The sequence below is a fragment of the Annulohypoxylon maeteangense genome, assembly GCF_022496945.1.
Source record: "Annulohypoxylon maeteangense strain CBS 123835 unplaced genomic scaffold GGS22scaffold_7, whole genome shotgun sequence".
NCBI lineage: Eukaryota > Fungi > Ascomycota > Sordariomycetes > Xylariales > Hypoxylaceae > Annulohypoxylon > Annulohypoxylon maeteangense.
Window position 1 is genome coordinate 624,942 of NW_025953254.1, and position 22,229 is coordinate 647,170.

At 44.6% G+C, this 22,229-nt stretch overlaps 5 protein-coding genes across 5 annotated transcripts; 2 read left to right on the plus strand and 3 right to left on the minus strand.

Moving 5' to 3' along the window:
* Positions 1 to 1,360: 1,360 nt before the first annotated feature.
* On the minus strand, positions 1,361 to 2,664 carry GGS22DRAFT_161491 (uncharacterized protein). Its single transcript, XM_047961094.1, has 3 exons — positions 2,266 to 2,664; positions 2,015 to 2,211; positions 1,361 to 1,956 (listed from the first exon to the last, which is right to left on the minus strand). The coding sequence occupies exons 1-3, from the start codon at positions 2,483 to 2,485 to the stop codon at positions 1,747 to 1,749; spliced, it is 627 nt and encodes a 208-aa protein (XP_047819477.1). The 5' UTR covers positions 2,486 to 2,664; the 3' UTR covers positions 1,361 to 1,746.
* Positions 2,665 to 4,452: 1,788 nt separating this feature from the next.
* GGS22DRAFT_131844 (uncharacterized protein) lies at positions 4,453 to 5,419 on the minus strand. Its single transcript, XM_047958490.1, has 3 exons — positions 5,081 to 5,419; positions 4,871 to 5,026; positions 4,453 to 4,806 (listed from the first exon to the last, which is right to left on the minus strand). The coding sequence occupies exons 1-3, from the start codon at positions 5,210 to 5,212 to the stop codon at positions 4,525 to 4,527; spliced, it is 570 nt and encodes a 189-aa protein (XP_047819478.1). The 5' UTR covers positions 5,213 to 5,419; the 3' UTR covers positions 4,453 to 4,524.
* A 3,559-nt stretch (positions 5,420 to 8,978) lies between these two features.
* On the minus strand, positions 8,979 to 10,958 carry GGS22DRAFT_131864 (uncharacterized protein). The gene is made up of 4 exons (XM_047958491.1): positions 10,550 to 10,958; positions 9,798 to 10,480; positions 9,630 to 9,737; positions 8,979 to 9,523 (listed from the first exon to the last, which is right to left on the minus strand). Exons 1-4 carry the CDS (start codon positions 10,894 to 10,896, stop codon positions 9,135 to 9,137), a joined length of 1,527 nt encoding a protein of 508 aa, XP_047819479.1. The 5' UTR covers positions 10,897 to 10,958; the 3' UTR covers positions 8,979 to 9,134.
* A 170-nt stretch (positions 10,959 to 11,128) lies between these two features.
* Positions 11,129 to 12,592, plus strand: GGS22DRAFT_161499 (cytochrome b5). Its single transcript, XM_047961095.1, has 4 exons — positions 11,129 to 11,374; positions 11,500 to 11,534; positions 11,650 to 11,707; positions 11,932 to 12,592. The coding sequence occupies exons 1-4, from the start codon at positions 11,284 to 11,286 to the stop codon at positions 12,111 to 12,113; spliced, it is 366 nt and encodes a 121-aa protein (XP_047819480.1). The 5' UTR covers positions 11,129 to 11,283; the 3' UTR covers positions 12,114 to 12,592.
* Positions 12,593 to 15,572: 2,980 nt separating this feature from the next.
* GGS22DRAFT_161502 (uncharacterized protein) lies at positions 15,573 to 19,262 on the plus strand. The gene is made up of 5 exons (XM_047961096.1): positions 15,573 to 17,007; positions 17,070 to 17,342; positions 17,399 to 18,199; positions 18,263 to 18,920; positions 18,970 to 19,262. The coding sequence occupies exons 1-5, from the start codon at positions 16,316 to 16,318 to the stop codon at positions 19,054 to 19,056; spliced, it is 2,511 nt and encodes an 836-aa protein (XP_047819481.1). The 5' UTR covers positions 15,573 to 16,315; the 3' UTR covers positions 19,057 to 19,262.
* Positions 19,263 to 22,229: the final 2,967 nt, after the last annotated feature.

Consider the following 22,229-nt stretch of genomic DNA (forward strand, 5'->3'; position numbering starts at 1 on the left):
ACCTGGGTAGAAAACAAGATAGCGACCGATATAGGATCGTTAAACGAAGCGACGGCGCCAAAAAGTTGGCCATTAGTTTGGCTTAGCCCCTTCGGTTCGCGGTTAGCAAGGGGCAGCCTCCGTAAGCATAAAATAATTAAGACCCCAGGTACCTGGACTAATAAAAAAGGGGTTCAATGTGGGACTAGCCACGCGGTTTTTCCCCAGTCAATATACGAGTCTCTCTGATAGTCCTAATAACTTGCGATAACTATTTGAAAAGTACCTACATACCCAAAGATCTTGGAATAATTTCAAGATTATCAGATTCAACAATGTATTTGAAATCTCCACAGGGTATTTTTATCCAGACCAAAGGTGATCTAGGTGTGGTTCATACAATATACAATGTTGTTTTTCTCAAACACCTAGGCAAGTAAGCAAATCCTTAATTCTTCACCCTATCTAGGTACCTACCTAAGCAGGCTGGCAGGTAAGCAGTATTATACACAGATTCGTCTTCTAGCTCGTGGCTGAGGAACGAAGTGGGTCATTATCTACCTATCTACTACCTAGGCTGCTAGGTAGGTACTGACGTTACTCATTACGACGCAAGATATTAGGTATATAATATCTGCATGGTATAGCGAGAGGGCTGACTTACGTGTAAGGAGATTCACCTGTTCAACATCCAATCAATCCGGAGGTTTAATTTATTTGTGGTGCCGTGGCTAGCAGTTTGGCGTGCTGTATGGTATCTAGCTCTCTGCGCGAAGTACTCCTGTTTCAGAATAGCACTCGAATTTAGTAAGTATTCGTACCTAAGCTATTGAAAATTCTCCTCTAAACCGTCCTTCTTAGAGCGATTGAATGACATGACATTTATGCTAGCGCAACATCATCATTCAGCTGAACGTTATCCTTGGGGTCTAGACCCGACCAGCCAACATCTCAACTCGGCCGATGCTTTTGCGATGCCGCTAACCTTTTACATGTAGGATCAGCCTGAAGATCAAGATCTCTGGCGGGGGGTACATATTCGTCCCGCCTGCCCGTGCTGCTCGCCGCCGATCTTTGAAGGCTACCTGCATCTCGCTCTGACCCGAGTTGTCCGAGACATTGAGATTTTGTAGTATTTATCAAAAACGAACCTTGATAATTTCCACCAAGTTTCTTTCCCGATCTCCATCAGCCACACCATCTGAAAATAGACGTATCCTTACCTACCTTAGGTACTGGGTACCTACTCATTCATCCTATCCCCTAAGCCACAAATTCCGTGTTGCAGGCGATGATCCTCTCAACCACTAAATATTCGCTGCCAATTTCTGTCCATGAAAGGTACTGCTATACTTCTTCTCGAATGAATCCCTACGCCAATTTATAGGTATCAAGGACGGAGGCAGTTTTCGCCTAGAAAAGCTAATATATGTAATAACGACATTATAAGTCCTGTTATTCCTCTTATGTCGATTAATATGCCTCTAAAAGTGGGCTTTTTCTAGTATTTTATGTTCGTGGAAACCCAGCAGTCCAGCTCCCTCTTCATCTCTTCTATAATTTCAACCCACCCAATTGTCAATCATGATCACCCCCAGCTCCCGAAATACTTTCCAAACAACGAACACTAAATACCTAGGTAGGTACCAGATAACGTTAAAAGTTGGAGTTGACCTAGGATGATTGCTGCGGTATTATCATTTAAGTCTGCTTCTACGCAGCGATCTTCCATATCATGAGAGGGACTATTTCCGCCGTGTAGTGTATTCAATCGATATAGAGGTCCTCCCTCTGTTTCCTTTTTTCCTCGAGGATTCTCTTCTGTCGTTGTTGCGTCAACACGAACCCGAAGATAGCGAGTAGCACCACGATAGGCACTACCAATCCGGCTGCGATTGCGGTATTGTTATTAATTCCTCCTTTGGAAGTTGGTTGAGTCGTGGGTTTGGATGGTATGATTATCGTCTCATTAAAGGGCTGTTTTAGATTAGTGTACACGCGCATTAGGTGTAAATCAAAGAATCTAATGACTGACGCTTCCCAGACTATCCGTTATCTCAGCTTCCTCTGATTGAGAGACTGTGAAATATGAAGAGGAAGCAAAAGCCGAAACCGATGCCTTCGATTGCCCCCAATCCCGAGGCCACACTTCTACTTCATATTTAGCCGTTTCGAGATATGGGAGCGGATATGGAATATTTTTCCACATAAATGAGGAAGCATTGAGCCCAACTGGTAAGATGCGTGAGATAAGACCCTATGCATGATGCTATCACGGGTTCCTACTTGTGATGTTAACCTCTAACGAATTTGCCCCGTATTGACTGGTCTGGTTGATGAGCCGGGAGTGGACTACAAGGGGATAGTCGGTCGAATTGATCGGATCCCACTTCAATAAGAGATCAGATCCACGAGTGATGTCGTTAAATTCATTTTGAAATCCCGCTGCAGAAAATCTCAACAGATGGCCGAGCATCAAGAGAATCGAAACGTTGAGTTGTTTCATTTCCAATTTCTCTACTAAACTGTATCGCAGACGGTATATGGAACAGCATTGATATAAATGATTTCAGACAAGAATCAAAACAGAGGTGGGTAGGTACCTACCTACCTAGATAATTGAAGCAGGCACATATTTAAGATCCCATAGAACTGGGTCAATATCAATATATTTTGAATATAGCCAAGATACGGAACATGTAATGCGATATAGTGCACAATTACCGCTCCAACTGGAGCATGTCAAGGTCCGTCTCTAATATCAACCTAACTCACTCACATTCTCGTCTAGAGCTTATGAATTTGATACGATACCATACACCTATCCCATATGAATCAGTTTCTTCTTCTTGTCCGACAGATTGAGCACCTAGGTAAGTAAGGGCAGTCTGTGCTATGCTAGTATTCGCGTCTCAGGGGCGTCTTCGAAAGGCTTTGGTCTTACGAAGTTTGTATAAGAGGAATCATATATAGCGTGGCATCGCTGCTACATTGATATATTGAAATAACTTCGGCTAATCACATATTAATCGCCCATCGCGTGTGTGGTCGAAAATCTGGCTAAATTGCATAGATCATTAGTTACTAGGTAGCCAGGTACTAGGAAGGGATCAACCAACCAGCGCATACCTACCTACCAAGTGAGGATAACCTCCAGGGATAATAACATCAATACTAGCATATTGCTCACGCATTCCTATGATTCTTTATGTCTGTAGTATTGAGTAAGATGTTTTATGTCATCTTAAGGGCATGGCTTGAATTGACTACTACTAGGGTAGGTACCTAGTAGTTAGGTCCTATAAGCTACATGGAAAGTGCTATCTCATATCCATTACCTTCATACCTACCCCTAGGTAGTTCCTTACTACTAGGTAGGCACCTAGGTGCTTGCTGCCCTAATCACGAGAATAAGAATATTGAAGTTTACCTACTTTATATGAAAGGAAAAACCCTAATTGAATCTCTAGCACCATAAAAAGTAATTTCACTTGTTCTTTTCTCGTTGCGGAGATTCTGCATCTCTCCATACATAAGAGAAGCCTACCTAGTATCTACTGGGTAGTAGTCATCTCTACATATGGGTAGTGAGACAAGATATTGTCATCATCTTTCATTATTGAGGGCTCAAGCCAATGTCAGGCTTCTAATGTGACATCGTTGTGTCCTTATGTAACGTTAAAAAAGGCCGCCCGTTGACGCGAAGCACAGCCGTGGAGCACACCACGTAACAAACACCGTACGCCTGCCGCGGTATCAAGGACAGGCCGTGGAGACAAGGCACGTAAATCAACCGCTGAACTGCCACAGCACCAGCGTAAAAATGGTGGCTCTCACAATATCTAGGCAGCATCTTCGTATCACACTTATACCTTCTCATCGGTCGGTGTGGTGTTTACCAATGACAAAGTCGATGGTAATAGCAATGGCAATAGCGAATCGAGCCGTCGTTATTCGTTATCAATGGCAACGATCACTATAGAGTAGCGCAAAAACAGAAACTCACACGGTCTTGCCCTGAGTATCAGTAATTCTATTCAGCAAAACTCCCTACATGGCGACAAAACTCAGTGCCCCCTCCTTTAAACCCCTATCCGGACCAGAAATCGTCATTGGTGAGATAATCAATCAACCAATGCCTTTCTTCATATGCTTCTCATAAGATGCTTTTATTTTTGATTGAACCCCACACACGGCCACCTAAACGTCAATTCAAGATAAACGAGGTTGCGCAAAGATGCAGAATAACAGAGATTCTACTCCCCGTCTGCCTACAGGGAGGGTGATGATCCATATCTGGTGCCTTCACCGATCGCGGAGACCTTTATCGCCGTCGAGCCTTTACGTCATCGAACAATCCTCGAGCGAGCCAGGCGCCGATGTTGGCCGTCTATTTCGCTGACCGAATTCCGCCTTGCTCTATACGATTCGTTCGGGAACGATGATCGGGGTCTAGACGAAGTGCGTTGATTATGGCATTACTCCAAACCTAAGGGTTTAGAAGTGTCTAGTACTTAATCAGAATAAACCGGCATTCTCGTTGTTTTACATGGAGTAACTCGATGAACTATTGTTATAGAGGAATAGATCCATATCTCCCGACGATGAGATGGTTGGGTCGTATACCAGGCTGCCTTGTTGGTACTGATCGGCTGTATCTTGCTCGCGTTTGAGTCTGACATACTCTGCTTGCAAGCTGGAATAGGCTTGGCTGAGGACATCGTTTTTTTTCTGGGCTTCGCCGAGTAGAATCTCGAGATCCTTGATGCGCTGGTCCTTCCGTTCTCGATAGGCCCGTTGTGATGCACGATTCTGAGCTCTTCGACGCTGCAACGAACAACTTAGTAGATTGTTTCATAACCACGACTCCGGAGTGGGCTGTTCAGCTTACTGATAAGACAGATGGAGGTGCATTCTTATATCTGTTCTCGCGTTTCCTTTTTGCTGCAGGTTTAGAGGTGGGCTGTTGTGGAGAGGACTGCGTCGTTTCCCCTGAACCGTCTGTGTGTTCAGGGCTAGGATACATTCCTTGAAATGCTATATCGTACTGCAAACGTATTGTTAGTTGCCGTTCCGAGAAGCTCTTCCATGAGCAGCGTACCGGCGAATCCATTGGACTGGACGTTGTTGAAGCGTTCGATGAATCGAGATACAAGTCCGTATCGCCATAAATGTACGACATCGGCTTCGAGGGAGATGCGAGACCAGTAGTAATTACATCGACTTCGTCCATAGCTAGGTATATAGTAGTTGTTTCTATGATTATTATTCTTTCTTCTTTTCTTTCTTTTCTTTCTCTTCTTCCTATCGAATGTTACTCTCGGCGAAGGTAGCGGCAAGCGAAGAACAAGGCTTCTTGAGTTTGATCTTTAGGAAGAGGGAAAATAAGAGAAGGTGATGAGGTGGAGCATCGAGAGCATATATCTTGCGTTTATCTCTGATTTGGAACCGAGGAAGTCTTGCGGGCATCATTTTGCAATGATCAACCAAACATTACCTACCTCTATATAAATCTCACCTACTCACGAGCATCCTTGTTCAACAGCTCGCCGAGCCCGGATGGTGAAAGTATGGCATCGTCAACTTAGGGCGCTGCAAGAGATGCATCGGCTCAACATACAATGTTACATGTATTAGAAAGTACTTCCTCATCCTTGGACGTGCAGGCGGAGCTGCCGTCTAACCGCATACGGGTTTACTGGTCCATCCCTCTGCTGTAAATAAGTCGGGACCTGAAAGTTCGAGATCCAGTCTGCCCAAAGTAAAAGGCAGGGAAATCCGAGACCCGGCAATTTTTGTGAGTGAGCGGGGTCTTTGTCGGGAAATACGCCCTCTTCGGACACAGGAAATTCGGAAACGATGCTTACATAATAAAGCAGAATCAGCTCGCGTGGCATGGCGGCATGGCGGTGTCTGTACCTAGGTAGGTACTTCGGAGGCAAACTAGACATGCTGTCAGGAACGTATTGACGCATGTATCTATCAGGTATATGTTTTTTTTTTCTTTTTCGGTAAGATTAGATACCGAGAAACTCTACCAACATATGCCACCATACGCGCCTCTTCTACCAAGACCTACTTGCATCTTCAATTTAGGTTGATGTCATGCTTGACGTCAAAATAGGGGGGGCCTTCGGCGGGGGTTGCAAAGTTCGCCGTGCACGATCGCAAATACCTGCCCACCCCGTCGACTTCCTAGCTTGTTCACATACTCGCAGTATGTTCGCAATTGGCCTCGAGTGCTATTGAATATGCTGATCTGTTCTTCCGCTTAACCCCGTCATACATTGCATCTCATGACTAGGTACCTAGCATAATTCGGTAAGAGGACCCTTTGACAGCTGTTACCTGTCGTTAGAACCTAGTTGCGCATCAGTTACCTACTTAGGTGCTGATGGAAGGTAGCTAGATTGGTAACCTGATGCGATGGCGCCAATACCTAACGTTCCCAGCAGATTGGTTCACAGCTCTGCGATTTCTCCACATTAAGCCCAAGTTTAAGAACGGGAAGCTTAGACATACATATAAGTAACTATTCCTTCTTCTCATCATCAACCCCTTGTTAGGAGGTTTTTGGAAGATGGCCTGGTCCGGCATTTGGCTTATAGAGTTTGATCGTGAGTTAATAATATTCGCCTACCTACTAGGTAGATACCCTATCTCATAGCGAAAATGTGCTTTAGGTAATAGAGTTAGAGTAACAATACCTATGTTAGTTATCCATATACCTCAGCTTCTTACCAACTATGTCGGATTCGTTGAACGTATTGGGAATTTGATGCTACATGTACCTACTAAGTACCTATGCAATCACTCATTGTAAGCACCTAAACTACCTATACAGTCATACATCTTTACATTCTGTTGCATTTGACCTACCCCACGTACCGTGCTCATGGCGGAGAGACCCATTTTCATACATATGACGGCAGAGAAGGTTATATTGAGCCGCAGGTTTGAATTTATATTTTACTACCTTAGTCGACTACTCGACAGACTCGCATATCTACCTACCTCCTAGATATAAAAGGTTAATATAATTCTGAGATGTTAGGAATCCATTAAGTAATTAGGTACCTAAGAAACCAAGATTAAAGCAGAATCTTCACGATATGTACATGCCTAGGTAGTCTAGCGCGTAAGCGTGCTTGCAGGGATCGACGACTAAACCCCTTGTTTGATCTCATGAAGCTGGTTAGGCCAATTCTGTAAAAGAACAATATCCAGAATGACTAACATTGGTCAGCTAGATGTTTAAAATAGTTATTTCTAAGAGCCGACTATTTCCGGATCTTACATAAGACACTGTTGAAAGAAGCATGCTCGCTCTAGCTAATCGGTAGTTTTATATTGTGATTACTGATCATGGCTTCCAATTATCGGCATCTGATAACTGGAGCAATACGAATTAGGGTCCTCGGAGATAGGGGAAAATATAATGAATACCATCAGATATTTCACCTCACCACCACATGTGTCTACGTCGGGATACCAGAAATAAGCCAGAACCTAAGTCCGATGGACGTGATCGTGTAAACTCCAAATATTATCCCGGAGAATTCGTTCCAGCGTTGGACTACTAGAGAAACCTAGTGGCCGGCTGGGGTCATCGAGCATAGAAACCATCGTATTAATATGATTTACGATACGACGCGCACGTTTTATCCCCGAGATGTCTTTGGCCCGGGGCGAATAGATCGTCGACTAGGTTAACTTCTGTAGACGTCTTCGCGCTGCTGCGGTAATATCCATACTAGATAGAGAGATTCAATCAAACCGAGATCATCCGCGCGGCCAATAAATCCTACGACGAATGCATATTTGGCATAGCTAGGCCAGAAAACTGCCCTAGATTTCCCCAGCATATTTTGATGATATGTCATAAAGACGACGTGAGGTTCATTGACTGCTTGAAGATTCCCAACGGGATAGGCTTTAAACCCTGCCAAGAGGTCCCGAGGCAACGTTCGAGAAGCATAGATTCAGATGAGGACGTAATACTAGCGGGTCCCATATGGTTATAGGACGATACCGCCAACCAGACTTCTCAGATTGGTCACTCAATAGATTGAGATATGTAATAACCTTAAGCATCATGTATGTCAGATTAAAGTTGCTGAATTCGTGACTCCTGTTCGAACAGGTCGTCGAATATCGGACTTAAATATGCACCGCAACAGGCGAGACCGTCCATCGCTCGTGCTCATGACCGATAGAAGAAACCAATGAGGCTAATCTTGTTAGCCACTGGGTAACATTTGCTCCTTAAGCGCACAGTCTAATCCGGGATTCTGACAGGCCAGCGGACATGCACTCCGCCGTTCCCCGCGGCCCTTTTGCGAGGAGCGCAACCGCGGAGGTGAGGAGCGCGATATAGCGTGGTACCAACATGTACATTCGTGCTATTCTAGAACGTAATATCTATTTCGAGGGTCGGATTAAGCTTCATACGCGGGTTATAATCCCGAGGGTACGGGTTTAGCTCGTAGAACGATGTTGATGAGTGTGTGAATGTTGGCGGAAAAGGGACTTTTTCAATCGTCAACTAACTCGTCATACCGAAAATAGAAGTTGGTTACGCGGTCATTCAACCCGAGTACTTGTAGCTTGTTCCTGCTCCCGATGGCCGAGTTCGCTGTCCCTATCCATTTCCGTTTCCATTTCCTTTTCCGCCCGGTATCCCGCATTACGGCCTTTACCGGCTGCGGCTACGGCTTCGGGTGGCGAAACTCAGGAATGACTCATATAAAACAATCTAAATCATATGCGAAGAATCTCCGAGAGCCGATATTGACGGGTGTCATCGTAACATTCCATAGCCTCGATAGTTCGGTAAGGCGTTGAAGAAAGATCGGTATACGTCGAGTGGCTTATTAGCGCGAGCTACATCTATATCACCAATGTTTATTCAATTCGAAGCGGCCCCAGAGATGTTTCACTAGCGATCTATCCCCAGCTTTGTTACGAATAGAAGCTCTTGTGCACTACACCATGACGGAAAAGTCTAGAGTCTTGTTGACTTCTGTCGTGTGTCACTCTAGATAGAGTTTGCGGATAATTCGTCGATAGAATTATTCCGCATCCATATAATGAAGCTCCTATCTTGAGAGACAAGTAGACAGTCATCCTTAACTATACGTTTGGACTGTATCTAATCAAATAGCCCTAGAGGATGGTGACGCAGCAAGACGCTGAAGACCTTCTTCAGCTTGTTGGATACCCGGTTCAAACGAAATTCGTCTGCTTAAACTTAAGCTCTCTTTAAACCTTAGACTGGCTTCCTTGGTGTCTCCAGACATAGCCGCGATATCTCCAAGATTGCAGAGTGCTACAGCACAAGTCTCGTCGCATTCGATAGTTCTATCTTCGCCCTGTACCTTTTCAGCCGTCTTCTGAGCATGCAGGGCCCAGGAACGGGCACTAGCTAGGAGAGCGGACCGTGTCGGACGGACAGCCGCATTAGGTTCCTTAGCTTGAGAAACCTCGCTAGATTCTGACCATGTTTCGACGGGTTGTTGCGCCAGAGAGGTGGCCAGGTTGTTCACTTTTGCGAGTCCCTAGTAAGCACATATCCTAACGCAACCTTATTCATAACGAAGAGAATAGGGGGGAGGCCATATCTGGGGGCGTAATATGATCTCCGTACTTACTCAGGACAGCCGTATGGCAGCTGTTGGGGGGCGAAAGCGAGATTGCTTGAAGGAAGAGCGGTGCTGCGAGATAATGCTGCGATTTGGACTCATAATGATTCCCCAACGCTGATTTTTGTGTTAGTAGTTTCCTAGTCTTGGATCCACGAGTGAATTAGAGTAGCATACCCTCGAGTGCGCCCCCAATCTGTTCCGGGGTCATCCAGTCGCCCTCGTCCACCTTGACACCCTCAGTTTGGCGTCTTTGTAGTTCTTTCAAGACGGTCTCGACTGCCCATACTAAGTGGTCACCAGCAGAGTTACTCTGGAGAACATGTTCATTGGAATAAAGTTCTCCAAGCTTGACGCTTATTCCGACCGATTTCCCGAGAATTCTTGTCCTCTTGGCCCACATGTTTTCTACATTCGTGGGCATTTCGGGATCGCTACCGGCTTCTTTCGTAGGAGGTTGCGGTTTCGATGTGCCTAGCAAATTTCCTGACTTGTCGATCAACCCGTCTCGGACACTCTTCTCCATAACTTTAACCCATTGCTTACTGTCTTGAAGCAGCGCTTCTAAGACTTGGATAGAGTTTTTGTAGCTACCAATTTTTTCGAACCACGCAGCCAGTTGGATCCGGAGCCCCATGACTTCATCGGAAAAGGGATCGAGGCCAGCTTTGGAGCATTGTTCCAAGGCGAGACGGTAGTACTTGAGAGCTAGCTTCGGATCGGGCGAATAGTTGCTATAATATAGTGCACGGCGAAGGGACTTTGCTATTTCGGGCGGGAATTTCGTGAATTGTTCAGACTGAAAATAATTAAAATAGGCATAAACTACATAGACGCATGCGCCAAATATGACACATAAACTTAGAATATGCCCACCAGGTCAGTATGATATGCTTGGGAATGGGCATGATGATGGGATGTCTCTTTACAGAATAATCGCAAGAACAAGCTCTTCCGGGCTTTGCCGAAATAGTGATCGGAGACTCTGATCACGAAATGCGCCTATTATAGGGCGAAGACTTAAGCTCTGTCTTAAGGCTCGAAGGAGTAGTCTTAAGGGCGGAAGCGGCGGTTTCTGCTTATCAGATTCGTGTGAATTTGAAGATTGGAGCCGGGTTTGCTGAATAGAGTATGCGATATGAGATCTAGTAGTAGCTCGTCCTATTTGCGCGGGGGAGAGAGGCGCGAGTTGTCTCGATAGCCTCTTGTGGGCATACCGAACATGTTGGAGGTTGTTGCCAGGAGTTATTATTGCAACAGCGCGCGAAGCAGACATTATAGGTAGTTTAGGTATCGAAGAGTTGTCATCTGGTGATTACATTGGTACCTAGTAATTTTCGAATTGTTAAAATTAATGACGTTCTCACGTTTCTATCTTCGGGAATTGGAGTTTTTTTACTGGAGCTTCCATTATCTGAACTCCGATATGAGCTTAGTACCTATGTACCTGGTCCGTGTCCATGTCCACATGCATGCCCGCCCGCACCAATTGACTCGGAAGTTGGAACCAAATGTTGAATTGATTAATAGATCCGAGGTCCTTCCTATCACGTAATATTAAAAACGACCATTTCAAGCTTCCATTTCTCTTTGTTCGATAATTCTTTCTAACAATAAATAAGAATACCTTACCACCCAGGTAATCATCGATCGTTTAACGACAATGTCGGGCAAATTCGAGCCCAAGGTTCCTGTAAATCTGGATCCTCCTAAAGACGATCTTATTTCAATCGAGGAATTAGCAAAAGCCGATGGTGGGTTGTCCTTATATAACTCGGACGACATACTCAATCACTACGAATATATCATATCATCAAATCTAACTCCACCACTTACTTTCGTATTATACTTATAAATCTTACTAACCATCTCGGAATAGGGTCCGAAGGGCAAAAGGCCTATGTAGCAATCAAGGTGTGCCTTTTAATTTTCATGGATCGCTTAGACCCCGCCCCCTCCTCTACGCTACACCTTATCATATCCTCCTTTCTTCATACTTATTAAATGTCTTCTCACATTTATCTATCAGGGCAAGGTTTATGATGTAAGCGGGAATAAGGCCTATCGAGAGGGTGGATCGTATCATGGTATGTAATGGTATTTTACTTCCCTCGCACTAGAAAGCCATGCGACACCGCGTATCACTACCTCTCCCGAAAGTTTGATTCTATAGAACAAATAGAACTCTCTTGTTTGTTGTTCAGTGAGCTATCAGCTTCTGTCCATATCTCACGTTGAACTGCTGCTTCACCAATGATATTTTATCTCATAGCTTAACATAGAGACGGCGTGTTTGCTAACACTACCTCAGTCTTCGCAGGGAAGGATGCTTCTCGTGCGCTGGGGAAGACGTCTACAAAACTAGAGGATGTAAGCCCAGAATGGCAGAGTCTCGATGACAAGGAAAAACAAACACTTGACGACTGGATCACTTTCTTCTCCAAGCGCTACAATGTTATCGGCATCGTTCAAGGTGCGACGAACATGGCATAACCCGTGCGAATCATCTAGCTCAAGTGTATTGTATTTACAAGGAATGGACGAACTGTCTCAGGGTGACTCGGTATGAGATAATTATGATGAGGCATCAACTGAAGCTTCATCAATCGAATTAAACAGGGCTCATTTCCTGTTTTCTGTTGTGTGGGGTTATCAGGCAGAATATTATTCCTCCTTTTCTCACGATTCAAGTAAGCTTCTAGCTTTCGAGCAAGTGTTACCTTTCCGAGTTACACACGGGCCGGGTTGCTGCTCAGTATACTGTATTTGCAAGATCGAAAGAACAGTTTCTACTCATCAGCATAAAATTGGTCTTCCTCGTCGTACGGAGGGGATATTACTATGATAAGTAATGGATTTGAACAGAGCATCTCTTTATATACCTACCTACCTAGCTAGGATCTAGGTACTTACCTCATGTTTTCCGAGATTTCCAACCCCTTCCTTTAGCCTCATCACTCGGTCTTAGGAGCAAGCTGCCCCGAGCGAAAAAAAAAACAACAATGGATCTAGCTCATGAATGACATGATGGTTCACGCATGCTAGGTTGCCTGCAGCCCTTTGACATGTTGACAGGGGTTGGTGCAGGATCCCGATTGGATATGAACATGTCTTGGTGGCGATTTCATGCGAGCAGGGTTATGTTACCGATTTCAGAAAAATACTCTCTATCAACGAGCCCCTTTCTAATGGGCCAAATGTTGACAAGCGTGACAGCAATAATGAATTCTATGGAAGCCATGGATATAGTGAGTCACCAGCAGAACTCCTTGAAGTACTAGGTACCTAGTAGGTATGCCAATTACCCCTTGGATTTGACTTAAGCACAGGTTATTTCTTACTCTTTCGCCCGTAATCCATCTACTTATGACTGACCTTGTGGACCAAAAAATACACAGGGAAGTTCTCAACTTGAAGACGATGTCTTACAGACAACTATCTTTGCATACTTGTCCCCCCCTTTCGAAACACTTGACCAGAATTGTAACAGTTGGTAAGCAACATACAAAGCTCCCTGACGCATTACATCCACTGCTCCAGCTATCTGGAAACTACATCCTTGAATTGTATGCGATCACTTCGATGTGGCTTATTGGGACTGTGTTGATTGGTTTAACCGAGACTTGAAGCGAGCTATGTGGCGAATGGTCGATGTCTAAACCAAATGCATACTACATCATGCGTGTAGTTCATTGTACTCGATGCGGAGGTGACCATATCTTGCCATTAACTAAGCGGAGTCCCTTTTCGACGCATTTTTCGCACAGTTGCCCGGTCTGAAACCAAGAATCCCGGAGTTTCTTGACTCCAAGGCATTCATGATTAGGGTCATTACGTGCGAAGTGACAATATGACTTCAAGCGACACACAGAATGGTTGCATTCAAAGCGGAATTCATCGTAGTCGCACATCGTTGATGTTGGATAAAGCTTAAAGAAGGTTGGTCAATACAGAGTTCCTAAGGGAGCTTTCAAGATTTTTGAATCGGCGGGTACTCACTCAAACACCACTTTCTTCTTCTCACTACGTGATGCTTTACAAAGTTAGATAGCCCATATGTAGAATAGAGTGTTTTATTCTTACCTCGAAAGGAAGAAAATAAACCTAGAATAAATTATGGGAAGGTAGGGTGAGGGTGATACCAGATAACAATCATTTTATACATCTGATTTATGAGACGATGTTTTTACTTTATATCAACTACGTTTGTTTTCTTATAAGAGGTGGTTAACTATTAGTAACCCAATGATAGAAACAAACATTCTTTTTATAACCAAGAGGGCATTTGATCGCGACGACGAGATATACCCTGGGTATGTAGGTAAGCTAGGTACCCAATTTCACGCAGCTTGCCTCCACGAGGAGGAAACTCGCATTAGGTTAGCCACAGAAATCCTACTATAATTTCACATCAAGGACCAATGCTCTGATCTGTCACTTTTTCTTTTCACTGTACAATCTACATACTTAGGTACCTAGGTAGGTATGTAAGGATCATCATGTGATACTACTAAGAAACATATCTGCTCGATAGTTATCTGATGAGAACTTCATGGCATCTTGGAATATCGCGAAATAAGAAAGATTGATTCATTAGCTTCAAGTTTTAACCATGAGATTGGGCAACTTGATTGCTGTTGAAGCTAGAAGTTGAGGCTGAGCAGGGGTCCCCTAGTGGATAGAACTACCTTGGCCCTGATCAAAACACGTCCAAGCACGTGTGAAGACTTCCTAGGAAAAGCGACGGAGATACGCCTAACCGTCCACCCTGGCATAAGGGCTTAAAAAATGTCTGCTACCGCTTGATAATGACAAAGTCGCTGCGGCCTAGCGAACGACTAGTAGCCGGGTAGATCGACCCGGGTATATGTTACCATACAAAATGGAGCCTCGAAGCAACCAAGCAGCCAAGCAGCCGTGGAATATCACCTGCTTTGAGCTAATGCTGGGTCTAACGGCGCGGCCCGAAGAGCACTATAGTTCGAAGCAAACAATCCAACTTAGGGGCGTACATCCATATCCATGGGTAGCTGGTAGGTTCCAAGTAACGAGTACATCAGCGGATTGTTACCGAGAGAATAGTTCGTTAGCGTTTGATATTCGTCGCTAGTGATTCTTCGGGAGGGCTGAAAGCTGACCGGACAATTGATAATCTTGTCGCACAAGAACTCTGGCCGTCGACCGTTATTGTAGATGCAAATAGCCGAGCTGTGTGTGCATTAGAGGCAGAGCGCTTTATCCTTGTACCACCTCTTGGATGGTAGGCTTGAGGTGTATGAATGAGAGTTGTGTGACGAAATTTAGAGGATAGTACTAGGTAGAACTAGAGTTGGCAGATATTCCCGTTTCAAGACCTCCAACTAGGTACCTAGGCTTAAAAATATTCATGGATACACTCAATTCTCTTGCTTCCATGCAGAGTAATCTTCCTAGCCACAAGAGGTGATTGATTAAGTGCATCCCTTTCCAAGAAACCATTACTATGAGAGATAAATGATAAAACACAGTAGATTGACGTGAGTTGAGGATGCAAGAATCAGAATTAGAGATAATATGTATGTACCTACAGTTTTGGAACCTTCAAAGTCAATTCTAAATTCTAATTTATGACGTACATCTACTCAAGTACTTAGGTACATAGGCATCTTACCTACACTGCCATTAAACATTAAATTTGCACACCGAAAATTTATATGGAACCCAAGTATGCAGCTAGGACAAAGACTGTGGCTATGCATGCACAGATATGTGGGTACTTGAATTCGATATAGAATCTGGGTGGGTTAGCAAGTACACCTCTAGCAAGATAATAGGTAGATGCTATCTTGCATTAGTAAATTTGTGCATTTGTCCGCCTCACTTTCTTTTTACCATTTAGGCCGTGCCTTGACCGAGAAAAAGTTCTGGCAGTAAGGTACTGACTGACAGCTGATGGTTGCCTTCTCAAATCGTCTATTGCCTTGCACCACCAGCACCGCACACATTTTTTCTTCCTCCCATCCCTCCAACCATTAAACATCACATCTTCACTTCTTTATCCTTTATCTTTCAATTCAAGCAACGGGCGCATTTAACAACAACGATTAAAGACGCTTTTAGAGCGATGTGCTCCTTGTCGCATACAACATTTCACCCCGTTCTCATCGAGTTTCGGATTTAATCAAGCCATATTTCCGCTCATCTGAAGCCTCAAAAATACATTGTTTTTAGCTTACTGGGCTAAGCAAGCGGCCTTCACGTTACAAATCTCATCTCCCTATAACCTACTTGGGTAGCCTTACTTACCTAACTGCTCTCCGAGAGGAAAATATAACTTGGAATACTGCCTAACCAAGTTTCTAATCTCGTTTTTCTACTCGTTAGTTAGTCCTTCGATAATACTCATATTTCCCGCTCTAGTTTAGCCATGTGCTCGCACTTCCTAGAGCTAGGTTATACACGCCGTGAAGACATTTAAAAGACGTCCCTATCCTTCACAGTTCTTAGTACTAACTCGCCCATTAAAGTCTACCGAAATCACCTGGGGATACATTGGAATAAATAAGTTCACCACTTAGCCTTGGAAATCGGAGAGAAACTTGACGAGTAGCTGCGATCCTGAGCCTTGCAGCCTTGTTTTTCCTTATATCTTTTTTCTATCTTCCTATATTAGGCACCTACGGATATTTGGATTGTTTCGTGGACTTTTTTCTATAATGGCCGATCACCTAGCCTTGACCCCTTCTGCATCTTCGGACTCTGCGATAGAGGGTCATTCCCGGTCCGCTAAGGTAGCAACGTTCAGTTTTGCTCACATTCCTAATCTTGCCACCTTGGAAAATATATCTATCATGAACCTACCATTTCCTTCCAGCCGGAGTCTGGCCGATCCTTATGGATCCGGGCGGGTTAGGGATCGTATACAGTCATGGTACCAAAGGAATGATGGGCCATGGACGCCCCCCGGCTTGACACCTCCCCAAAGTGACCTCAGAAATCCGGCTATCTCAAGCAGCCTGCGGGAAAACCAATTTGTTTTCTCGACCCATTACCGGGAGGGTAGAGTATCTTCGGAATGCGATACGGTTGCACCTGGAGTAGTGCCCCCTTCTGATTCAGGATACGGCGGGAGTTATGGGGCCAAGCGTAGCGTTGCCAACGGTTCTGTTTGCGACGAGTCTCTTGACCGGAACCAAGAAACCCAAAGCCTTGTCGGACATATAGGTGACCTGAACTTCCACTCTTATAACCAGGATATCATGCCCAAAGGTGGAGTGAATCCGGAAGCTCCTTGGTCTCAGCCTCAACAATCACCATCTCCCTCGTCAGCTTTTGGCCAGCAGGTTAGCTCTAGGGACAAGACGTGTGAGATATGCAAGAAAACTCTCAAAACGAAATCCGAGTTCAAGTAAGTCTTATTGATTGAAAGCTCGCCGTGGGGAGCTATCACTGAAATATGTTACCTCCTAGGAAACACAAGCAAAGGCATGAGAAGCCTTTCAAGTGTAGTGTGAAAAGTTGTCCTCGTAGTGAGGGTTTCAGCACACCAAACGACCTTGACAGACACATAAGAAGCCTACATCCGGAGGAAGACGCCACAGGTAATCGCTACAAATGCCCAATTGGACCTTGTAAAAATAAGGATAAGATTTGGCCACGAGCAGACAACTTCCGAGCTCACATGAAACGTGTCCATCAAAAGGAATCCATAACAGATGAGGATCTGGATCAATATAAGTTTAGGTATAGGATCAATCGTTTATAATGTATGAGAAGAGATTTCTAATTGTTTTCGATAGTCCAGCGACTTCATCCAAGGCCACGACGGACATAACTCACCATAGTGCGGCCCCTGCGTCTGACGGATTTATGTTTCCTGTTGGTTCTGAAAATTGGACATTGCCTCGGGATCCGGTTATAGACCTATCTACTGAAACAAGTCCAATGGAAGGACCAAGCCAAGTTGAGATGGAAGAGGCGCCACCGGTAAATGAATCGGGCGACGAATGTCACTTGCGCACCGCCAATAGCGGTCACGTACAAGAGGTACACCCGGAAAGAGACGATGTCTCGCTTGATGAACAGACGGAAACACCCCAGTCCCCATCTATTCAGCCTTGTTCCACATTTAATGATAATACCGAGTTTGCAAAGTCCGGCCAAGTACATGACAGAAACTACAGCCTCGATTACGGGGAAACGGACTCTAAATTAATCAGCGACCCAAGTTCTCCGGACCATGACAAGGCGGATGAACCCAAAGAGCCCCAAGATCACCATAATGGGCCATCACTCGAAAATTCTCAGTCTGATAGACAATTAGAAGAACTAACAGATATTCATATGGATTCCAATACTCGGACTAAACTCGGGGCCCTTAGTGACACGAGAAACCTAGATCCCGATGAGTTACTAAAGCTTCTTGAGGAACTTCGAAACAATAGTGTTTTCCATAGTTTTCTTAGAGAACATGGGTACAAAAAAGATGATTCCCCCGAACAAGAGGTGATGAAACAAGAGCCAGCCCGGAATACCGCTCCTGAGCAAGCCCACATTTGCTCCAAATGCCAGAAGAGTTTTAATCGACGTTGTGAATTAAAGTAAGAAGCCGTTTATCCAATCTTCTCGCAATCCATGCACCTAAGGGGCTAATCATCCTATAGAAAGCATGAGAAACGACATTTGAAGCCATACGGCTGCACGTTCCAGCACTGCAAGAAGAAGTTTGGCAGTAAAAACGACTGGAAGCGGCATGAGAATAGCCAGCACTATATGGCGGAACACTGGAGGTGTGATGAGAAGCAGGCTAACGACGCTGCCGAGATCTGCGGCATAATGATCTATGAGCGGGAGCAGTTTAGGCAACACTTGGTTGTACATCACCACATCAAAGACTCAACAATTTTGGAAACTAAGATTGAGAGGTGTCGCGTGGGGCGGAACTCCGAGGTCCGTTTCTGGTGTGGCTTCTGTCGGGAAATAATTGAAGTCAAGAAGGATGGCATAGAAGCCTGGACTGAGCGGTTTAATCATATTGACGATCATTTTCATGGCCGTAACAATCAGGAAAGGAAGAAGATCGATGACTGGCAAGACGAATGCCCGTCTAATACTAGAGTTGAGTCATCAGCCAATAATTCCGAGGATTGCGGCGTTACATCGTCGACACCAGCTACTTCGACCAATAGCTCTGACACCCCCGGCCACCCCCGGCTTGAGAAGCGACAGGTTCGGTCTACGAAGCAGAAGAGAAAGCGAGACGACGGCTGCGACGAGTCTGCAAAGCGTCACGAAGTAGAGGAGATGCTCAGGCGTCATTGTGTATGTGATCCCTGCCTTCGTTACTGCCAAAATTCTAACACGTTAGCAGTGCCAGTGTACAGAAATGATGCCTGTGACGAGCAAACAGTGTACTAATGTCCCATGTGATCACAAGTTATGCGAGAATTGTTACTAATGTCATGAATGTTAATGTCGCATTATGATGGTGTTGAATAGGTACCTCTGTTTAGGTGGTCATGAATGGAAATAGAATCTTGAGATATCCCCTTACTAGGTACCTACCAACGCAGGCCGGGAGTCTAGCAGGCACTACTATATTTTATGTATTCCCAAGGAATTAATCAACTCTTTTAATCTCCTACTAGGTAGATTGCATCATAATATTTCTGCGCAAATTGTAACGTTCTTTTTGGTGCACGCATACAGGTACCAGTGCTACTTAGTACTTTTGTAGGATGTTTCTACATCCTCTATACATTTCGCCTTCAAAACTTCTGTTTACTTATCCCTCCCTATACGTACCTACCTAGGTACGTATTAATGCCATACGAGCCAGTGACGTCCGATCACGATTATAGACATTTTCGCATACGCAAGGCATATCCTTTGCATACGTAGAATATACGAAATCTAGGTAGTATCTTTCAGGATGCGAAATACATGTCCATGTCCACTGCTAACTGGGTCAGGGGAAATGCCCAATCTTGGCTTCTCTTTCGACATTTCTAGAGTTAGTAACTACTAGGTAAGTGCCCTGTAGGTACCTAGCCATAAGTCATTAGGCTCGCCTACCTAGGGAGATAGGAAAATATGTGTTTTGGTAGGGGCCGTCAAAGTTGGAAAATAAAGCGAATTATCTGGTGTACGCGATACACGTCACGCATCCATGTTATCTAGGTACCTACCTCGATGTTCAATGTTGTCGGTAGGAAATAATTACATTACGTCTTCGGTAATTACCTACTTTGCACAGCATGGTGGCGCTTCTTTCCACCTTCATCATACGGTTCTAGCCACTTGAAAGAAACCAGACTCTATAACTTCACTAGGAAACATACCTAAGTAGGTAGGTAGTCTTCTCAAAACTTTGCTCGGAGGAAATTTACAGCGTTGGTTCTACATAGTGGCTACCTGGACCTACATGGTACCTACCTACCTACGTACCAAGCAGTCATAATTCGACAAGATATTTGCTTAATATGAATAACGATCATAGGTGACGAGCATAAAAAAGTCGCCCGCTACCCACTATAATCATCGCATTCAAATAATTCAGTTGTCGAGGTCTTTTTCTACAAGATAGTAGCATGATGTTAATTAAAAGGGGTCATGGTAAATTTTACCCCTGGGCTAGTGATACATGGATGGATCTAGGTAGGGGGGGAGGGTTGATTCTCATATCCATGGATGCCATTATAAGGGCCTTTCCTTAGGTCGGGCGGCAATGACTACCTAGTACCTAGCGACGTATTGAGCTAAATCTTCCAGCCCTTGGTTACACCCCTCAAGGAGTACGCCCATTATCCGTCAAAGGATCATAGGGATTAGATGACGGAACTGGGGTATCAATAAAACGGACCGAGAAACAAAACAGCACTTACTAAGATAGTTGTTAAATTTAACCAGACTCTCTGACGTTTTCATAAATGATGGATATGCTTCGACAGAGTGAATGATCTGTTGGATGTATCATGGTTGTATCGTTGGTACTGACTTTAATCAACTTCAAACGGCTAATACATAGTTCCTATGGCACTAGCCCGCGGTAGCGTTTAATCTGAATAGATACAAATCCAAGTAAACGCTGAGTGGTGGTGGTGTGGAGTCTGTCTGGTCGGATAGCATCATGGAATTCCCCGTGGGATAACTTGATCCGCGCGAAGGTGTTGGCATCAGTGAGAATCCTACCTAGACTTGTCTTCTTTATTATTATAGCAATTGGTCTCGACTAATCTAGACTCGGCATTTCAAACCTCTTTTTCGTCCCGATGGAACTACGGCGGGATTTGGGTAGTAGTAACAGCTAATGATTAATCGAGGTTGAGGGTCTTTGCTGGTGTTTGGAATCGTATCTAGTGATTACCATATTATATATCACGAGCTAGCAGCCCTCAGATATATCAAAGTAGCCCATACCAAGCATTAGGTACTTTAGTTTGGATATAGAAACTATTAGGATAGCTGTATCAAAAGAACCAGTCCATTGCCCATGAAGGAGCATGAAGCGTATGATAAAACTGAGGACTAGGATCATAGAGAAAATTTGATGTCGCTAATCGTAGGCGGTAATGGGTCAGGGGTACTAAGCATTTTCGGGTTCCAACTGCCAACAGAGAACCAGCTTCGTGGTTCTAGATATGTACTCACATGCTTGTCTATACGTCCCAGCTTTACACCAAAAAGGGGGTATAACCAAGTGGTTATCTGATGACATGGTCGTATCGCACAGTAACTCATAAGTTCAGGGTCTGTGACGCCCGGCTCCATGTTCCTTGTCATGGAACTTAAAACGGCGACTTAACGTCGAAGCTATCACGTCGAGACTCGTGGAAGCAGATCAAGACCGGATGATGGGCAGATGTCTGAGCCACTGGCGCGTGTAACGCAGGTTAGGAGCTTAATATGGAAGCCGTCTGCACAAGGAACAAATCTTCAAAGTCTGAGACAGTTGCAGATGTATCATGGGGGCTCAGCTCTTTAAGTTCTGAGCTACGTTTAACGTAGGGCATTATTTCTTAAATGCGGGATCGTGACTGGACAGCTCCTGGAATAAGCTAAGATTGTTGGTCGGGCTTGTTGGTTACATAGTACGTCTTGAAGTACTGCATGGGACCATGGGTCAGTATTCAGGTAATCACTTCATGGTTAGGTATCCAAGTTCCATGGAAGCGGCAAGACCTGGCTTGCCGTATGGACGTCCACCGATTCAAGGACAAAGCTTCGTTTCTTGCCTACTAGGTAGTCCTTAGAGAAGAGCGGAACTTTGATAGGCTTACCTAAAGCTTTAAACGCCTTGGTTGCCTTCGGGGTCCTACACGTGTACGTCGGCCAACAATTCAATGCGGCTCTGGTCCTCTTCGGTAAATGATTGAATTTTTTTGACGGTGGGATGAATAGATGAATCAATTGGTCGCCTAGAGATCTAGAGTCCATGTGTCCAAATTCCAGGTGGTTACTTTATGACACCATCTTTGATCTGACTTGCAGCTCCTCCGGCAATTGTAGAAGGGGGAAAAGGGAAAGGATAAAATTTTTGAAAGCGTGGGATTGGTGCGGTGTTGAGATCAGCTATCCGACGGTCGCCTTATTTATTTTTTCGAGTTTTTTGTATCAAGTACCTCAGTTGGA

What these genes read in the sequence shown, in the direction of transcription:
- GGS22DRAFT_161491 (XM_047961094.1), bottom strand. Translation starts at nt 2,485, where the DNA reads ATGAAACAACTCAACGTTTCGATTCTCTTGATGCTCGGCCATCTGTTG. An exon ending in GTTAGAGGTTAACATCACAA is followed by an intron (nt 2,212 to 2,265) that starts GTAGGAACCCGT and finishes GCATCTTACCAG; the next exon opens with TTGGGCTCAATGCTTCCTCA. An exon ending in TAACGGATAGTCTGGGAAGC is followed by an intron (nt 1,957 to 2,014) that starts GTCAGTCATTAG and finishes AATCTAAAACAG; the next exon opens with CCCTTTAATGAGACGATAAT.
- GGS22DRAFT_131864 (XM_047958491.1), bottom strand. Translation starts at nt 10,896, where the DNA reads ATGTCTGCTTCGCGCGCTGTTGCAATAATAACTCCTGGCAACAACCTC. An exon ending in GATTGGGGGCGCACTCGAGG is followed by an intron (nt 9,738 to 9,797) that starts GTATGCTACTCT and finishes CACAAAAATCAG; the next exon opens with CGTTGGGGAATCATTATGAG. An exon ending in CTGCCATACGGCTGTCCTGA is followed by an intron (nt 9,524 to 9,629) that starts GTAAGTACGGAG and finishes GACTCGCAAAAG; the next exon opens with TGAACAACCTGGCCACCTCT.
- GGS22DRAFT_131844 (XM_047958490.1), bottom strand. Translation starts at nt 5,212, where the DNA reads ATGGACGAAGTCGATGTAATTACTACTGGTCTCGCATCTCCCTCGAAG. An exon ending in CCAGTCCAATGGATTCGCCG is followed by an intron (nt 5,027 to 5,080) that starts GTACGCTGCTCA and finishes ATACGTTTGCAG; the next exon opens with TACGATATAGCATTTCAAGG. An exon ending in CACCTCCATCTGTCTTATCA is followed by an intron (nt 4,807 to 4,870) that starts GTAAGCTGAACA and finishes TGTTCGTTGCAG; the next exon opens with CGTCGAAGAGCTCAGAATCG.
- GGS22DRAFT_161502 (XM_047961096.1), top strand. Translation starts at nt 16,316, where the DNA reads ATGGCCGATCACCTAGCCTTGACCCCTTCTGCATCTTCGGACTCTGCG. An exon ending in AAAACGAAATCCGAGTTCAA is followed by an intron (nt 17,008 to 17,069) that starts GTAAGTCTTATT and finishes GTTACCTCCTAG; the next exon opens with GAAACACAAGCAAAGGCATG. An exon ending in AATCGACGTTGTGAATTAAA is followed by an intron (nt 18,200 to 18,262) that starts GTAAGAAGCCGT and finishes ATCATCCTATAG; the next exon opens with AAAGCATGAGAAACGACATT.
- GGS22DRAFT_161499 (XM_047961095.1), top strand. Translation starts at nt 11,284, where the DNA reads ATGTCGGGCAAATTCGAGCCCAAGGTTCCTGTAAATCTGGATCCTCCT. An exon ending in GGAATTAGCAAAAGCCGATG is followed by an intron (nt 11,375 to 11,499) that starts GTGGGTTGTCCT and finishes ATCTCGGAATAG; the next exon opens with GGTCCGAAGGGCAAAAGGCC. An exon ending in AGGCCTATGTAGCAATCAAG is followed by an intron (nt 11,535 to 11,649) that starts GTGTGCCTTTTA and finishes TTTATCTATCAG; the next exon opens with GGCAAGGTTTATGATGTAAG.